The following is a 17,049-nucleotide window of genomic DNA, read 5'->3' on the forward strand; positions in this document are numbered from 1 at the left end:
ATTGCTGACCTTTGACTAATAATAAGTCATGCAACTCCTTTTAAATGTCAGTCAGTATATGTATATCATTAACTTGAAACAACATAATTGGGAGTCGTAGCCCAGTTAGAGTGAAGTCATGTAATATCTTCATTTATCTTAGTTTACAATTTAAAAAAGTAAAGAAGTAAACATAGATAAGAAGGGAGTGGATCAACACTGAACTGTTCAGTGGTGCCCTCTGTTTTGTGGTTTCATTACTCAAAAAATTTTGTCTAAATATGAGAATGTCCCTAGCTAGTTTGACTCAGTGGATAGAGCATTGGCTGGTGGACTGGAGGGTCCCGGTTCGATTCCAGTCCAGGGCACATGCGGGCTCCATCCCCAGTAGGGGGCATGCAGGAGGCAGCCAGTCAGTGATTCTCTCTCATCATTGATGTTTCTTTCTCTGTCTCCCTCTCCCTTCCTCTCTGAAACAATAAATATATAATTTTAAAAAGGTAAATATGAGAATGAATAACAATAATGCATATTTTTGTGTTCTTTTTTTGGTTTTGCTTTAAAAATGCAATGTGGTATACTTGGTAGATAGTTTTTGTTGCTGCTGTGGTGTGGAGAGTGAGGGGTAGATGTCTGCTGAAGAGAAGTGGTAACTAATAGGCTAGAGTACCAGGCACATTTAACAAATACAGTCTCATTTGTTATTGTAATAGTTTAAAAGGATAGCAGTAGAATATTTCCAGTGTGGTGCTGTTCCATATGTAAACTGAAGCTCTATCTAATTAGTTCATGGATAAAAGTCCTTGATCTTAGGTTTTTTTTAATTTATTTAATTTTAACAATTTTCTTTGATTCTATATACATTTACTGGTTTTGGTGTACTCAGAATGACCTATTTACACTTCTGCATTGATTATTATTTTATTTTAGTGATTAGTTGCTTTTCTTTATCTCCTGAGGCTTAATAGATTAAATCAGTAGATTAATTTAAATCATTAATTTAAACCTTTGAGAGATTGTTATAAAGTTGTGCCTTGATGTCCATTTGTTTCCAAAGACATAATCTTCTCTCCTTAATAAAACTAATAAAAATAAGCTCTGGGTCAACAACTGAAGTTAGCAAACCCTAAAAGCATCCTTTTAGGCTGCTAGAACCAAGGGATTATTTAGTCTTTTCTATTCTTACGTTACGTGATGGTGGTACTCCTTACCTGACTTCAATGGTACTCTTTCACTGGTCAGTAGTTGGCTTAGATATTGAGTGGTGAGGCAATGTCAGTGATGGTGCCAAAATGATCTATCCATGGGAACCTGACTTATGTTTCTTGACTTTTTCAACATTACTAACCTCACATGTGACTAAGAAGTCTGACTAAATTGTTTTTGATATGGAAAGAGAATTGACGCCCTAGCTGGTTTGGATCAGTGGCTAGAGCAGGGGTGGGCAAACTTTTTGACTCGAGGGCCACAATGGGTTCTTAAACTGGACCGGAGGGCCGGAACAAAAGCATGGATGGAGTGTTTGTGTGAACGAATATAAACTCAAAGTAAAGGAGCGGAGGGGAGAGCAAGATAACCCTCCGCTCTTTCGGCTCCGCAGGCCAGATAGAACAGCCGAACGGGCCAGATCCGGCCTGCGGGCCGTAGTTTGCCCACGGCTGGGCTAGAGTGTTGGCCTAGGGACTGAAGGGTCCGGGTTCGATTCCTGTCAAGGGCACATGCCCAGGTTGCAGGCTCAATTCCCAGTAGGACATGTGCTGGAGGCAGCCAATCAATGATTCCCTCTCATTGATGTTTCTCTCTCTCCTTTCCTCTCTGAAATCAATTAAAAATATATATATTTTTTTAAAGGAAATAGAATTGACTAGACTCTTCTGGGACTGAGTTGTAGACTTTATACAACACCAGTATGTTGTACAACTATCCCTAATGGTATCAGACTTATTTAAATTTTAGTTCTAGCCCGGCCAGCATGGCTCAGTGGTTGAGCACTGACCTATGAACCAGGAGGTCACGGTTCGATGCCTGGTCAAGGCTTATGCCTGGGTTGTGGGCTGGATTCCCTACTGTGGGTTGTGCAGCAGGCATCCTATCAATGATTCTCTCTTATCATTGACTAGAGGCCCAGTGACAAAATTCGTGCACTGGCGGGGTGGTTCCCCAGCCTGGCCTGTGCCCTCTCACAGTGTGGGAGCCTTGCGATCGATCTCCCCAAAGAGGTAGGCCCTGCCCACCCATTCGGGGCTCCTCAATGGATTGCCCCAAAGAGCTAGGCCGGAGCTGGGGGTCCTGCCCCAGGCGTCTCTGCGCAGAGCCGGGGGACCTGCCTCTGCGCTGCGCAAACAGCATCAAGTCCCCGCCCACCCGCACGCACCCGCTGCGCATGCAGCCTCTTGGTGATGGATTGTTACGGCGTGAGAGTGTGATGACAACATAGGCTTTTATTAGTATAGATATTTCTATCTTTCTCCCTCTCCCTTCTTCTCTGAAATCAATAAAAATATTTTTAAAAAACTATTAAATTTTCTAATTTATTTGCTTTATTTTTCTACGTATATCTTGCTTTTGGGGGGATTCAGTATTATATTATTGATCCCATGTGATATCTCTTTTCTTTTTCTAAACTTTCACATGTCATAGTGTTATTAACTAAACATTCACCTTCCATATAGAGAAAGTGGTCCATCACTGATATTTTTTATTTTTAAATTATAGTTGAAGTTCATTATTACATTCATTTCTGGTGTACAACCCTGTGATTAGGTATTTATATAACTTAAGAAGTGGTCACCCCCAATAAATTGAGTGCCCATTTGGCACCATTATTGACTGCTATACTTTACGTCCCCATGATTATTCTATAACTCCCATTTTGTACCTCTAAATCTCTTCACCTTTCTCACCCATTTCCCCAACCCATCACCCATCTGGCAACTGTTAAAATGTTCTCTGTAGCTAAGAGTTTGTTTCTGTTCTGCTTGTTCTGTGTATTTTATTTTTTAGATTCCACATATAAGTGAAATTATGTGGCATTTGTCTTTCTCTGTCTGACTTACTTCACTTTGCACAATACCCTTTTAGGTCCATACATATTGTTGCTTCTGGCAAGATTTCATTCCTTGGTATGGCTGAATCATATCCATTGTATATATGCACCACTTCTTTATCCATTCATCCACTGATGGACACTTAAGTTGCTTCCATATCTTGGCTATTGTAAATAATGCTGCAATAAAACAAACATAGATGTATACATTTTTGAATTAGTGTTTTGAGTTTCTTTGGGTAAATACCCAGAAGTGGGTGGAGTTGCTGAGTCTTTTTTTGGTCTCATTTTAGTTTCTGTTTTACTAGTAATGTCTGTTTTGTCTGTTACCCCAGCTTTTTTTTTTGGGGGGGGGTCTTGTTTCTATTTTCATGATTCACCTTTTTTCATCCCTTTACTTTCAGTCTGTGTGTCATGTAGACAGCATATGTAAGGGTCTTATTTTAAGTAATTGTTGATATATTTATTGCCATATTCTTCTTCTTTTTAATCCTCACCTGAGGATATGCTTATTGATTTTTAGAGAGAGGGTAAAGGAGAAAGGAAGAAAGATAGAAACATCAATGTGAGAGAGAACATCAATTGTTTGTCTTCCATATATGTTCCAATTAGGGATGGAACTTGCAACCTAAGTATGTGCCCTGACTGGAAATCGAACATGCAACCTTTGGTTATACAGGATGACACCACAACCAATTGAGTCACACCAGCCAGGGGTTATTATTCATGTTTTGATTTTTTTCTTTTTAAAGACCCTTTAACATTTCTTGTAAGACCAGTTTAGTGGTGATGGACTCTTTTATCTTTTTCTTGTCTGGGAAGCGCTTTATCTGCCCTTCAATTCAAAATGATAGCTTCTCTGGCTAGAGTAATCTTGGTTGTAGATCCTTATTTTTCATCACTTTGACTATTTCACGCCAGTCCCTTGCGGCCTGCAAAGTTCCTGTTGAGAAATCAGTTGACAATCTTATGAGAGCTCCCTTGTAGGTAACTATTTGCTTTCCTCTTGCTGCTTTTAAGATTCTCTCTTTGTCTTTAACTTTAGCATTTTAATTACGATGTGTCTTGGTGTGGACCTCTTCGGTTCATCTTGTTTGGGACTCTGTGCTTCCTGAACTTGTACCTTTATTTCCTTCATTGGGTTAGGGAAGTTTTCCATCATTTTTTCAAATAGGTTTTCAATTTCTTGCTCTCTCTCTTCTCCTAGTATTCCCATGATGTGAATGTTAGTATGCTTGAATTTGGCCCAGAGGCTCCTTACACTGTCTTTATTTAAAAAATTTTTTTCCTGTTCTGATGTTTTTAGCTTCCTAATTCCAAATTGCTGATTTGTTTTCTGCTTCATCTACTCTATTGTTGATTCCCAGTAATTTATTCTTTATTTCAGTTCATATATCCTTTATTTCTGACGGGTTCTTTTTTATGGTTTCCATGTCTTCTTTTTTTTTGAAACCTCACCCAAGGATATATTTCTATTGATTTGCGAGAAGGAGAGAGAGGGAGGGAGGAAGGGAGGGAGGAAGGGGAGGGAAGAGAGACAGAGAGAGACATTGATTGGTTGCCTCCCATATGCACCTTGACTTGGAATCAAACCCACAGCCTTTCGGTGTACAGGATGACTCTCCAACCAACTGAGCCACACCAGCCAGGGCTCTATGTCCTTTTTTATGCTATTGAAGTTTTCACTAAATTGTTTGAGTATCCTTATAACCTATATTGACTTCTATATCTGTTTTGAATTCTATATCTGACTAGAGGCCCGGTGCTCAGCCCAGCCTGCACCCTTTCCAATCTGGGACCCCTCAGGGGATGTCTGACTGTGGGTTTAGGCCCGATCCCACAAGCAGTTGGACATCCCTCTCATAATCCAGGACTGCTGGCTCCTAACCACTCGCCTACCTGCCAGCCTAATTGCCCCTAACTGCTTCTGCCTGCCAGCCTGATCATCCCCTAACTGCTCCCCTGCCAGCCTGATCACCCCCAACTGCCCTCCCCTGCAGGCCTGGTTGCCCCCAACTGCCCTCCCCTGCAGGCCTGGCCGCCCCCAACTGCCCTCCCCTGCTGGCCATCTTGTGATGATGTGGGGGTGGCCATCTTGTGAGGGTGTGAGGGTCAGTTTGCATATTGCCTCTTTATTATATAGGATAGGATAGTTTGCTTGTCTCCATTTCATGTAGTTCTTTTTCTAGAGATTTTTCCTGTTCTTTCATTTGGGACCTACTTCTTTGTCTTTTCATTTTGGCTGCTTCCCTATGTTTGTTTCTATGTGTTAGGTAGAGCTCCTGCCTTTCCTGGACTTGGTAGAGTGGCCTTGTAGGAGTCCTGTAGGGCCCAGTGATGCAGCCTCCCTGGTCACTGGAGCTGGGTGCTCCAGATGCACCCCTTTGTGGGCTGTATGCATTGTCCTGTTGTAGTTGTAGTTGAGCCTTGGTTTCTCTTGGCACATTACTGGGAGGGATCCTCCCCTGCCTCCCCCCATACACACAGCCTGATCGGCTGTGAGGACCATCTGCTACTATAGTGGAGGAGCCTGCTGTGCAGGGGCTGACCCCATGGAACAGAACCCACTTTAGTAGGGCTTTGTTGCTCAGTGAGTTCACCCCTTGAATGTGTCACTCATGGAGGTGGTTGGGTTATAATCGGTGTGGTCTGAAGCTGTCTATCAAGTGCACTGGCTCTGGGGCCTTCCAGGGGTGCAAGATCAGCCACCATCTGTGCCCTGTCCTGGGCCACCTGGTGATCTGCAAATGGCTGTTACTTGTGCTGGGTTTAGAAGTGCCCAGGAGAGGCCAAGCTATGAATTGAAACTGGCTGCCACTAGTGCAGCCGTGGGCAAACTACGGCCCGCGGGCCGGATCCGGCTGTTCTATCCGGTTCTCTTGGTCTCCCCTCCGCTCCTTTACTTTGAATTTATATTAGTTCACACAAACACTCCATCCATACTTTTGTTCCGGCCCTCCGGTCCAGTTTAAGAACCCATTGTGGCCCTCGAGTCAAAAAGTTTGCCCACCCCTGCCCTAGTGCCAGGCCTGGAGCCACCTTAGCCAGAGGTATGGGACATGCTGAGGCCAGATGCTGCTTGTTTGAAAGATTGTAGGAAAGTCAGAAGCATGAGCCAAGCAAAAGAGGCCATTTGTATGGAAAAGCCATTGGAAACAGCTTGGGTGGGCCCACAAGTTAGATCTCAGAGAATCACAAGGATGGAAGAGCAATGTTGGCCAGGTTGGTGCTCTTTGCGGGGGTGGAGGTGGGGGGGGAGCTCAGCAAAGGAACAATGGACTCTGACAATACTTCTGAGAGAAAGCTTCCCCTCCAGCCCTTGTCCTGAAGCCAGACAATTCAGGTCCTTCCCATATGTCCCTGGCTCTTTTCCAGCTGCTGCCCCCGTGCTGGAATTCAGAGTGAGTCCCAGTAACTCAGTGCACAGGCAAATTTTATTTATTGATTTTTGAGAGAGAGAAAGTTGATTTGTTCCACTTATTTATACATTCATTGGTTGCTACTTTTGTATGTGCCCTGGCCAGAGTTTGAAATCACAACCTTGGTTCAATCTGGAACAGCAGTCGCCAAGCTTTCGAACCTCGTGAACCACCAGTGGTCGTGAACCACCAGTGGTCCGTGGACCACCGTTTGGCAACCACTGATCTGGAGGATGCTCTAACCCCGTGGTCGGTAAACTGCGGCTCGCGAGCCACATGCGGCTCTTTGGCCCTTTGAGTGTGGCGCTTCCACAAAATACCACGGCCTGGGCAAGTCTATGTTGAAGAAGTGGCGTTAGAAGAAGTTTAAGTTTAAAAAATTTGGCTCGCAAAAGAAATTTCAGTCGTCGTACTGTTGATATTTGGCTCTGTTGACTAATGAGTTTGCTGACCACTGCTCTAACCAAGCTATTTGGCCAGGGTTCTCTCCCTTTTGAAACTCTACACATAGGTGTGGGGCCAGCCCTTTCTGAGTCTCCACCCCTCCTACCAGTCTCCATGTGGTTTATTCTTTATATCCTTTGTTATAGGACTTCTGTTCAGCTAGATTTCAGGCATTCTAAATGATGGCAGTTCTGTAATTTAGTTGTAAGTTTGATGTGGTTGTGCGAGGTTCTGAACAGGGTGTTTACCTACACCTCCATTGTTTCTTGGTGTGTGTGTGTGTGTGTGTGTTTTTAATCCTCACCTGAAAATGTTTTTATTAACTTTAGAGAGAGAGAGAAACATCAGTGTGAGAGGAAAAACATAGATCAGTTTCCTCCCATATGTGCCCCAACTGGGGATTGAACCCACAACCTATGTATGTGCCCTGATTGGGAATCAAAACTGCAACCTTTTGGTGCATGGGATGACACTCCAACCGACTGAGCTACTAGGTCAGTGCTATGCCACCATCTTGACCACCTTCCCAACTCCAATATTTTGCAGTGCTCATTGGGAACCTTATTGTGGAATGGAATACTGAGGCTTCTTTAAGTTCTGGAAATGTACTTGTTAAATTCAACAGGGACCTCTTAGTAGCCAGATTGCTTGGATACTTTGTTGTGGTTGTTAATCCTCACCAGAGGATTTTATTTTATTTTTTTTATAGAGGAGATGGGGTTAGAAAGAGAGGGAGAGACATAGATATTTCTCTCTTTCTAAAGTAAAAGCATTTTTTTAAAAAAGCTGTGCATGCGCATACATGGTGATGTGAACATATGGAGAAAGAACATGGTATGAGAAGATGGTGCTGAAAGATTTTAGCAGTGGCAATTTCAAAGCATTGGAATTTTTTTTTTTTTTTAATCCTCACCTGGATACCTTTTATTGATTTTCAGATAGGACGGGAGAGAGCGAGAGAGGGAAATATCGATATAAGAGAGAAACACTGGCCGAGACCGGTTTGGCTCAGTGGATAGAGCGTCAGCCTGCGGACTGAAGGGTCCCGGGTTCGATTCCGGTCAAGGGCATGTACCTTGGTTGCGGGCACATCCCCAGTGGGAGGTGTGCAGGAGGCAGCTGATCGATGTTTCTCTCTCATCGATGTTTCTAGCTCTCTATCTCTCTCCCTTCCTCTCTGTGAAATATCAATAAAATATATTTAAAAAAAAAAGAGAGAAACACTGATTGGTTACCTTCCACAAATGCCCAATGGGGATTGAACCCAAAACCTTTAAGTTTACAGGATGAAACTCCAACCAACTGTGCTACCAGGCCAGGGCAAAAAAAAATTTTTTAAGCCCATTAAGATTATAATCGCTATAATTTGTGCATATGTAACATTTTCATACTATGTCTGTTATATGAGCTTCAGAGTTGTAAACTGTGTGCAGTATGTTCAGGCAAAGTTTCAAGCATTAGGGCTTGATTGACCCTGAAGGTAGCAGAGGGGCTAAGGAGGAATATTAAATATTTACAAGTACCATATAAGATTTGTTTACCCTTGACATTTTGCCCTTAATTGCTTGCTGTTGATTTTTTAGATTAAAAGAAGAAAATAAAGCTAAGAGATAGATATCGCTTGTTTCCGTTATTAATTTGGGGTATTCTAACCAGTAAGAAATTTATTTTTGTTTAAGGTTTATAATACAGGTTTTGGCAACACAATATTTGATGGAATGTTTTGAGAAAGCCATTGCATTCCTATTTTGTATTGTTTTAGAAGGCCCAAGTAGAACTACCTGGTAGAAATTAAGAAGTAGATCTCAACTCTGTGTAAAGAAGTTATTTTTTAATGAATCAAATGATCTTAGTAGAGTAGGCCAGAAGGCATAGGCTGTGACATGAGCAGCACATAGGTATACTCACAATAATAGTAAGAATTTACATTTCCTCAACTCCCTTATCCAGGAATATGATGTGCTGACCTTGTTTTCCACTAGTTATTGTGCTTTAATCATTGTTATGCTAATAATTACTTGGAACATAAAAAAAGATAATTTCCTGTTATCTTTATTCACTTTTTTATTTTTGTTTTTAACATGCCATTGAATTAAAACTTAGTCTTAGCAATTCTATGATACTACTAGAGTGTTTTTATTTCCTAAAGCATTAGGTAGCAATGGCATTTACATTTATACAAGTGTGGTCTTAGCAGCATTGTTTGTAGTAAATGCATATTTCCATAGTGGAGTATAATATAGAAGAAGGCAGCTTTACATTTGATAAAGAATGATTGCTACACTGGCCAGTGTGGCTTTTGGTTGGAGCATCATCCCATACCAAAGGGTCTTTGGTTCGATTCCTGGTCATGGCACATACCCAGGTTGCAGTTTTTAGAGATATCTTCAAGCCATTAACAGTGGGTGAGCCCTGGCCTGTGTGTTCAGTAATTAGAACACCCCACACACCAAAGGGTCTGGGCGTCAATCCCCGGCTCTGTCGGGGTGCATACAAAAGATCCGATCGATGTGTTTCTAACACCAATGTTTGTCTCTCTTCCTCTCCCCCTCTTTCCTTTACTCTCTCTAAAATCAATAAAAGCATATCCTTGGGTGAGGATTAAAAAAAGAATGTAGCTGCCCTAACCGGTTTGGCTCAGTGGATAGAGCATCGGCCTGCAGATTGAAAGGTCCCAGGTTCGATTCCGGTCAAGGGCATGTACCTTGGTTGCGAGCTCATCCCTAGTAGGGGGTGTGCAGGAGGCAGCTGATTGATGTTTCTCTCTCATCGATGTTTCTACCTCTCTATCCCTCTCCCTTCCTCTCTGTAAAAAATCAATAAAATATATTTAAAAAAAAGAATGATAGCTAAGATTAAGTGAATTTATATAACATTGTAAGACATACTAGTATGTAATGTACTGCAGTTTGTTTTAAAAACAAGTATTGATTATCTCTAGAAAACTACTCAGGGATGTGTGTTAATAGGTGGGTTATCTCTGAAAGGAAACACAAAATACTGGTAAAGTAATTGCCTCAGGGATGGAATATTGGGAGTCAGTGGTGGAGAGAACATTTTATTGTGTAGATATGTAAAATTAGTTTAACCTTTTATATATATTAGTTTTTTAAATAATTTAGATTGCTTTAAAGTAAATCCTAAGCAACTATTATATTACATTGGACTTAAGGCTCAAAAATTGATAGAGGAGTAGATTGTCTTAGGAGGGAGGTAGCTGGTTTTCTCTTTGAAGGAATGTAAGGAGAGCCTGAAAAGGCATCTGCTAATTCAGCTTCAATTTTTTTTTAAATGAATGTTTTAGTCTGTGATGGTATACTAAGTTTATAGCTTAAGCTCTTTTTTTCACCCACTCTTTTTTGTTTTGTTTTATTAATCCTCACCTGGGGATATTTTTTCCATTGATTTTTTTTTTTTTTTTTTTTTTTTTTTTTTTTTTTTTTTTAGACAGAATGAAAGGGGGAGGAGGAGGGTAAGAGATAGAGAAACATTGATGTGAGAGACACATAGATCAGTTGCCTCCCACATGTGCCCCAACTGGGGCTGGAGATTGACCCTGCAACCCAGATATTTGCTCTTCATCAGGAATTGAACCCCAGACTCCAGTGTGTGGGCTGACATGCTAACCACTGAACCACAGCGACTAGGGCTCACCCACTCTGAATGGTTTAAAGATGTTTCTAATATTAAAAAATACTTACTAGTTATAATTTTATCAGAACAAGTCTTTCTACAAAACTAAACTTCATTTGCTAGTTCTTTTTTTTTTACTTTAAAATAAGTATGTCTTTTTTTAATTCTTTTTTGTTTAAAGTATTACATATGGTAGTACGTATATCTCCTTTTTTTTCCCCATTGACCTTCCCCCAGCCTCCCCTACTCCCTGTCCCATGCCCTCATCACCCACCCCACCCCCTGTGTCTTGTGTCCATTGGTTATGCTTATATGCATGCATACAAGTCCTTTTGTTGATCTCTCCCCACCCCCCAACACTCCCCAGCCTTCCTGCTGTAATTTGACAGTCTGTTCGGTGCTTTACTGCCTCTGTATCTATCTTTTTGTTCATTAGGATATAATGTTCTTTATTTTTCATAAATGAGTGAGATCATGTGGTATTTTTCTTTCCTTGCCTGGCTTACTTCACTTAACATAATGCTCTCCAGGTCCATCCATGCTGCTGCAAATGGTAAAAGTTCCTTCTTTTTTATAGCGGCGTAGTATTCCATTGTGTAGATGTACCATAGTTTTCTAATCCACTCATCTGCTGATGGGCATTTAGGCTGTTTCCAAATCTTAGCTATGGTGAATTGTGCTGCTATGAACATAGGGGTGCATATATCCTTTCTGATTGGTGTTTCTAGTTTCTTGGGATATATTCCTAGAAGTGGGATTACTGGGTCAAAAGGGAGTTCCATTTTTAGTTTTTTGAGGAAACTCCATACTGTTCTCCAGAGAGGCTGCACCAGTCTGCATTCCCACCAGCAGTGCACGAGGGTTCCTTTTTCTCCGCATCCTCGCCAGCACTTGTCGTTTGTTGATTTGTTGATGATTGCCATTCTGACAGGTGTGAGATGGTACTGCATTTTTGTTTTGATTTGCATCTCTCGGACAATTAGTGACTTTGAGCATGTTTTCAAGTGTCTCTTGGCCTGCCTTCTGTCTTCTTTTGAAAAGATTCTGTCTAGGTCCGTTGCCCATTTTTTTATTGGGTCATTTATCTTCCTTTTATTAAGTTGTATAAGTTGCCTGTAGATGTTGGAGATTAAACTTTTATCAGTGATAACATTTGCAAATATGTTCTCCCATACAGTGGGCTTTCTTGTTGTTTTGTTGATGGTTTCTTTTGCTGTGCATTTACTAGTTCTTGAGTGTCTATAACAAGTAGTAAGGGAAGGCTAAATGTAAACATGAACAAAATTGATTATTACTTTTACAAATTGGTACCTATTAATGTAAGGCGTATCTTGACCTCTACAGAGTGCCCACAGCTTGTAGAGTAAGCAACACATTAGAAACTTAAAGCAAAAAGCCCAAGAATAGTATAACATATATTATTAAAGCTGTACTTTGACAAAGCTAAATGTTTTAGAGGCTTAGGTGGATCAGGTCCTTTTTTTGTGAAATACTTGTATTTTTTTTAAGTCATTTGAATTTGTTTTCTTTCAGAAATCGGGCTATAGCAGATTATCTTCGTTCAAATGGTTATGAAGAGGCATATTCAGTTTTTAAAAAAGAAGCTGAATTAGATATGGTATGTTTTACTTTTTACAATTGTAAGTGGATTTTACTCAAGTATCAGCAATTAACAGTCACCTCAGTTATTCAAAGATCTTATCATTTGTTATTTACGTGGCACTAAACTTGGTTTTCAACCCTTTTTTAGTATAATAAGATTTTTAGTAATATTTAGTTAGACTCAGGGACAAATGGTCTGTATGGTTTGAACTATCATAGTTGAGCCATTTTTTAAAAGGTTCTCATTTTTTCCTCTAGAATGAAGAATTAGATAAGAAATATGCTGGTCTTTTGGAAAAAAAATGGACATCTGTTATTAGATTACAAAAGAAGGTAACTAAATTTTTCCTTTAAAGTTGGTTGGTTATATTTGGAATGTTCTTAAACTTTCTGAAAACATTAACATAACTTTCTGAAAATATTAACATAATTAATAATTATATTTAATGTTGAAAAGGCAAATAATATGTTTTCTATGCATTAAAAAATATTTTGACCCAAAAAGATCATAGCTGATGCATGCTCAGTCGTGCAGTCTGGGTACTAGCTGGGTTAAATTTACATAAACCTGACTTCAGGGAATTGATACTTAAGAACTTGGTCTTGTTTAGATGGGAAGAACTAATGGAGCCAATGTGATGCTGAGAAAAGAACACTAAAATGTGCACTTAGACAAGTTATTTTTGTCTCTGAGCTTTTATTTTTATGTGTAAAGTGAAGGCAATAAATAATATTCTGGTCCTAAAATTTATATTTTTAGTAGGCAAAGCTAGAATGAATAAATACATTGTTGCAAAATGAATTAATGCATCAAAATCTCTTAGAAAAATATCTAAAACATAGATATTAAATAAATCTTGGCTTTTATTATAAATATTACTAGCATGTATAATGTAAACTTGGTTTGGGAAGAGTTTACTAAGAGTAACAGACTTTGAGAGACCGACACAAGTGCACTGCTCTTCCTCTAAATAGTAGATATAAATTGAAATTTTTATTTGAGTTAAGTAGTTAAGACACAAATTGTACTGAATTTTTCTCAATTTTCGGTTTTTTGCTTTGTTTTGTTTTTTTAAATATATTTTATTGAATTTTTACAGAGAAAAGTGAGAGGAATAGAGAGTTAGAAACATTGATGAGAGAGAAACATCGATCAGCTGCCTCCTGCACACCCCCTACTGGGGATGTGCCCGCAACCAAGGTATATGCCCTTGACCGGAATTGAACATGGGACCCTTGAGTCCACAGGCTGATGCTCTATTCACTAAGCCAAACGGGTTAGGGCTCAATTTTTGGTTTTTATATCACTAAAATTTTGATGGTAGATAATGAAGATAATTTTTATTAAATGATGAATGCTTTGTAATTTAATTATTTTTTAAAGTATTCTGCATATATAGACACAAAATAAAAGCAGTTTTTTAAAATATCAAATAAAATTAGTGTCTATTTGAATATATAACTATGTGTTCATTTTCAAGGTTATGGAATTAGAATCAAAACTAAATGAAGCAAAAGAAGAATTTACATCAGGTGGACCTCTTGGTCAGAAACGAGACCCAAAAGAATGGATTCCCCGTCCACCAGAAAAATATGCATTGAGTGGTCATAGGAGTCCAGTCACTCGAGTTATTTTCCACCCTGTGTTCAGTGTTATGGTCTCTGCTTCAGAGGATGCTACAATTAAGGTAATTTTTAAAAATGAAAGATTTGCAATAGGGTAATTGTTAAAAGCAGATTTAAATTTAATTGGGTGAAAGAAATAAAAACATCCTGAAAATGAGGAACTAGAAAGAGGGAAAGTGTGTACCTTACTTTTAAGCAAAGGTAATAGATGAAAATACAGGATTACAACACTAGTAATTCAACAGATGAATATGTTCTGAAAAAAAAAATTCAATAGAGAATTTATTTAAATTGGACTCTTCTTGATATCCTAGCTAATAAAAGAGTAATATGCAAATTACCCATCATTCTGCTGTACCCACAAGCCACGCCCATCAGCCAATAAGGAGCGAATATGCAAATTAACCCAACCAAGATGGCTGTGGCCACAGAGAGAGCAGGAGGGAGGCGTGGGTTTCCCCAGCAATGGAGGAAGCCAAGCTTTCCGCACACTCTAGCCAGCCCAAGCCTCCGCTTAAGGCTACAAAGTTTCAATTATAGAAGATAGATTAATAGCAACAAAAATGGCAGCAGCCACTGAGCTGGAGAGAGCAGGAGGCTAGGGTTGCCCCCGGCGATGGAGGAAGCCAAGTTTCTGCAACCCTGGCCTGCTTTGGCCTCCGCTCCAGGCTACAAAGTTTCAATTGTAGAAGATAAATAAATACCAGATACCAGGGCCTCCGCTTGGGTCGCCGTGGGTGCGTGGCCGGCCTGCAAACCACCACAGGCCCCTCGCCCAGGCTGCCCCACGCCCCAAGGGAAGCCCCACCCTGATCCGGGACACCCTTCAGGGCAAACCAGCTGGCCCCCACCCATGCACCAGGCCTCTCTCCTATCTAATAAAAGAGTAATATGCAGATTGACCATCACTCCACACATAAGATGGCTGCCCCCATGTGGACACAAGATGGCCAGCAGGGGAGGGCAGTTGGAAGGGACCAGGCCTGCAAGGGAGGGCAGTTGTGAGCGATCAGGCCAACAGGGGAGGGCAGTTGGGAGGGACCAGGTCTGCAAGGGAGGGCAGTTGAGGGCGATGAAGCCTGCAGGGGAGGGCAGAGGAGGGAAGTTGGGGGCAAACAGGCTGGCAGGGGAGTGGTTAGGGGGTGATCAGGCTGGCAGGCAGAAGCGGTTAGGGGCAATCAGGAAGACAGGCAGGTGAGCAGTTGGGAGCCAGCGGTCCCGGATTGTGAGAGGGATGTACGACTGCCCATTTAGGCCCGACCGGGATCGGACCTAAACGGGCAGTTGGACATTCCTTGAGGGGTCCCAGATTGGAGAGGGTGCAGGCTGGGCTGAGGGACACGCCCTCCCCTGCCCCCCGTGCAAGAATTTTGTGCACCAGGCCTCTAGTATTTAATATTGGCTTTGATTCCAAACTAAATAGTAATTCTCTCCATGGGTGTAAGAATGTAGGTGCTTATCACTTTATAAGTTATGTATTTCTTTCATTCCCCCCCCCCATAATAATCATAATATATTTTAATATTTTATCTTTTAATCAGAGAAAAGGTTGTTTTTGTAATTCCCTTTAATCCAGGCAGTGGCAGTTTTATAAACCACCTCCAAAAAGACAAGTAAAATATAGTTAAAAGGTTTAGGTAGGTTTTTCTGTTTTAAGGCTTATTTCAGTTTAAGTTTCATTTGGAGAGGTTTAGGAGAATGTGGTTTAAGAGTGTACATCTCACACAGCCGCAGTCTAACATAAAATGCAAGAAACAGTTATACTTAACTTGTTCTTCATAGTTTATAAATCAGTGGCTTCCTTTTATGCTTTAGGCTGGCCATCCATGGGGCAGGCTGCAGAGTCATTGGAAGAGAGTCTTAAATTCACATGTGCATCATATACTTCTGTAGGCTGAGATGATTACATACCTAAAACCTTAATATATTGCTATTTTTCAGATGTATGTAGATGTGTATTTAAATGATTGATTTAATGATAGTCTTGTGTACTAAAAAACTGCACTGCTATTATGAGGCATAGGAGTCAAAGTAAACCTTTTTTAATAGATTGAACCCAGTCCTTTTTGTTGTTGTTGTTCCTTACCCCAGGATATTTTTTCCATTGATTTTTTTTTTTTTTTTTTGAGAGTAGAAGAGAGGGGTGTGGGAGAGAAAGAGCAACATCGATATGAGAGAGACACATTGATTGGTTGCTTCCTGCATGCGCCCCGGCCCAGGATCAGGCCTGCAACCCAGGTACATGCCCTTGACCAGGAATCAAATCTGGACTCTTTGGTCCTTGAGGTGATGCTCTAACCATTGGGAAACCCAACCGGTGTTCAGTATTTACTATTAATTTTGCAGTGGTAGTTGAAAAGCATAAACAAAACTGTAAATGTGCCATCTTAAAATATATCTGTGGAGTCAACTTTAAAATATTACAAATGGTACATACTTATTTGTTTCCCTTTACTTACCAGATAATTTTGTATAAGTCCTGTATTTTGGGGTTTTTTTTAAATATATTTTATTGATTTTTTACAGAGGAAGGAAGAGGGATGGAAAGTTAGAAACATGGATGAGAGAGAAACATGGATCAGCTGCCTCCTGCACACCTCCCACGGGGATGTGCCCGCAACCAAGGCACATGCGTTTGACTGGAATCGAACCCGGGACCCCTCAGTCCACAGGCCAACACTCTATCCACTGAGCCAAACCAGTTAGAGCAAAGTCCTGTTATTTTTAGATGGCCAAGGTTTATGTTATTTATATCTGTTTTATAATTGTGAATAAGTTTTCAGTGCTTTAATAAAAATGGAGAACCTGCCTGGTCAATGTGGTTGAGCATCAACCTAAGAACCTGGAGGTCACTGTTCGATTCCCCATCAGGGCACATGCCTGGGTTGCGGGCTCAATACCCAGTTAGGGGCAAGCAGGAGGCAGCTGATGGATGATTCTCTCATCATTGATGTTTCTATTTCTCTCTGCCTCCCTTCCTCTCTGAAATCAATAAAAAAGAAAAAGAAAATGGAGAACCAACAAACACCATTTACTCCATGAACAAAATACTACAAATAGAAGTTTTTAAATTTTTATCTGTAATCAAGCCACATATCTCAGCAACTACTTAACTTCCCTTCCATTTAGTCTTTATTTAATGTGCACAAATGTTTGTTTCATTAATAAAAAGCATTTGTGTTTAGTTTTATTTCCTTTTTTGATTAAACTTATTTTAGAAACACCTTTCTTTGTTTCTAATGAATGATGATTTTGAATGATTTAAAACTGTTTGTTTTATTTGTATATGGAGGCATTATA

The 17,049-nt window shown here is 40.4% G+C and overlaps 1 protein-coding gene across 4 annotated transcripts in view; it reads left to right on the forward strand.

Annotated features, from left to right (window-relative positions):
* The window catches only part of PAFAH1B1 (platelet activating factor acetylhydrolase 1b regulatory subunit 1), a 133,471-nt gene that overhangs the window by 98,317 nt on the left and 18,105 nt on the right, over positions 1-17,049 (forward strand). For all 4 annotated transcript variants that reach the window (XM_080681788.1, XM_080681787.1, XM_080681785.1 and 1 more), the window contains 3 exons: positions 12,055-12,139; positions 12,382-12,456; positions 13,605-13,811. In XM_080681788.1, the coding sequence (XP_080537914.1) occupies positions 12,055-12,139; positions 12,382-12,456; positions 13,605-13,811 (367 nt within the window). The remainder of the gene's footprint in view (positions 1-12,054; positions 12,140-12,381; positions 12,457-13,604; positions 13,812-17,049) is intronic.

The sequence above is a fragment of the Plecotus auritus genome (assembly GCF_963455305.1).
Source record: "Plecotus auritus genome assembly, chromosome: 7".
Lineage (NCBI taxonomy): Eukaryota > Metazoa > Chordata > Mammalia > Chiroptera > Vespertilionidae > Plecotus > Plecotus auritus.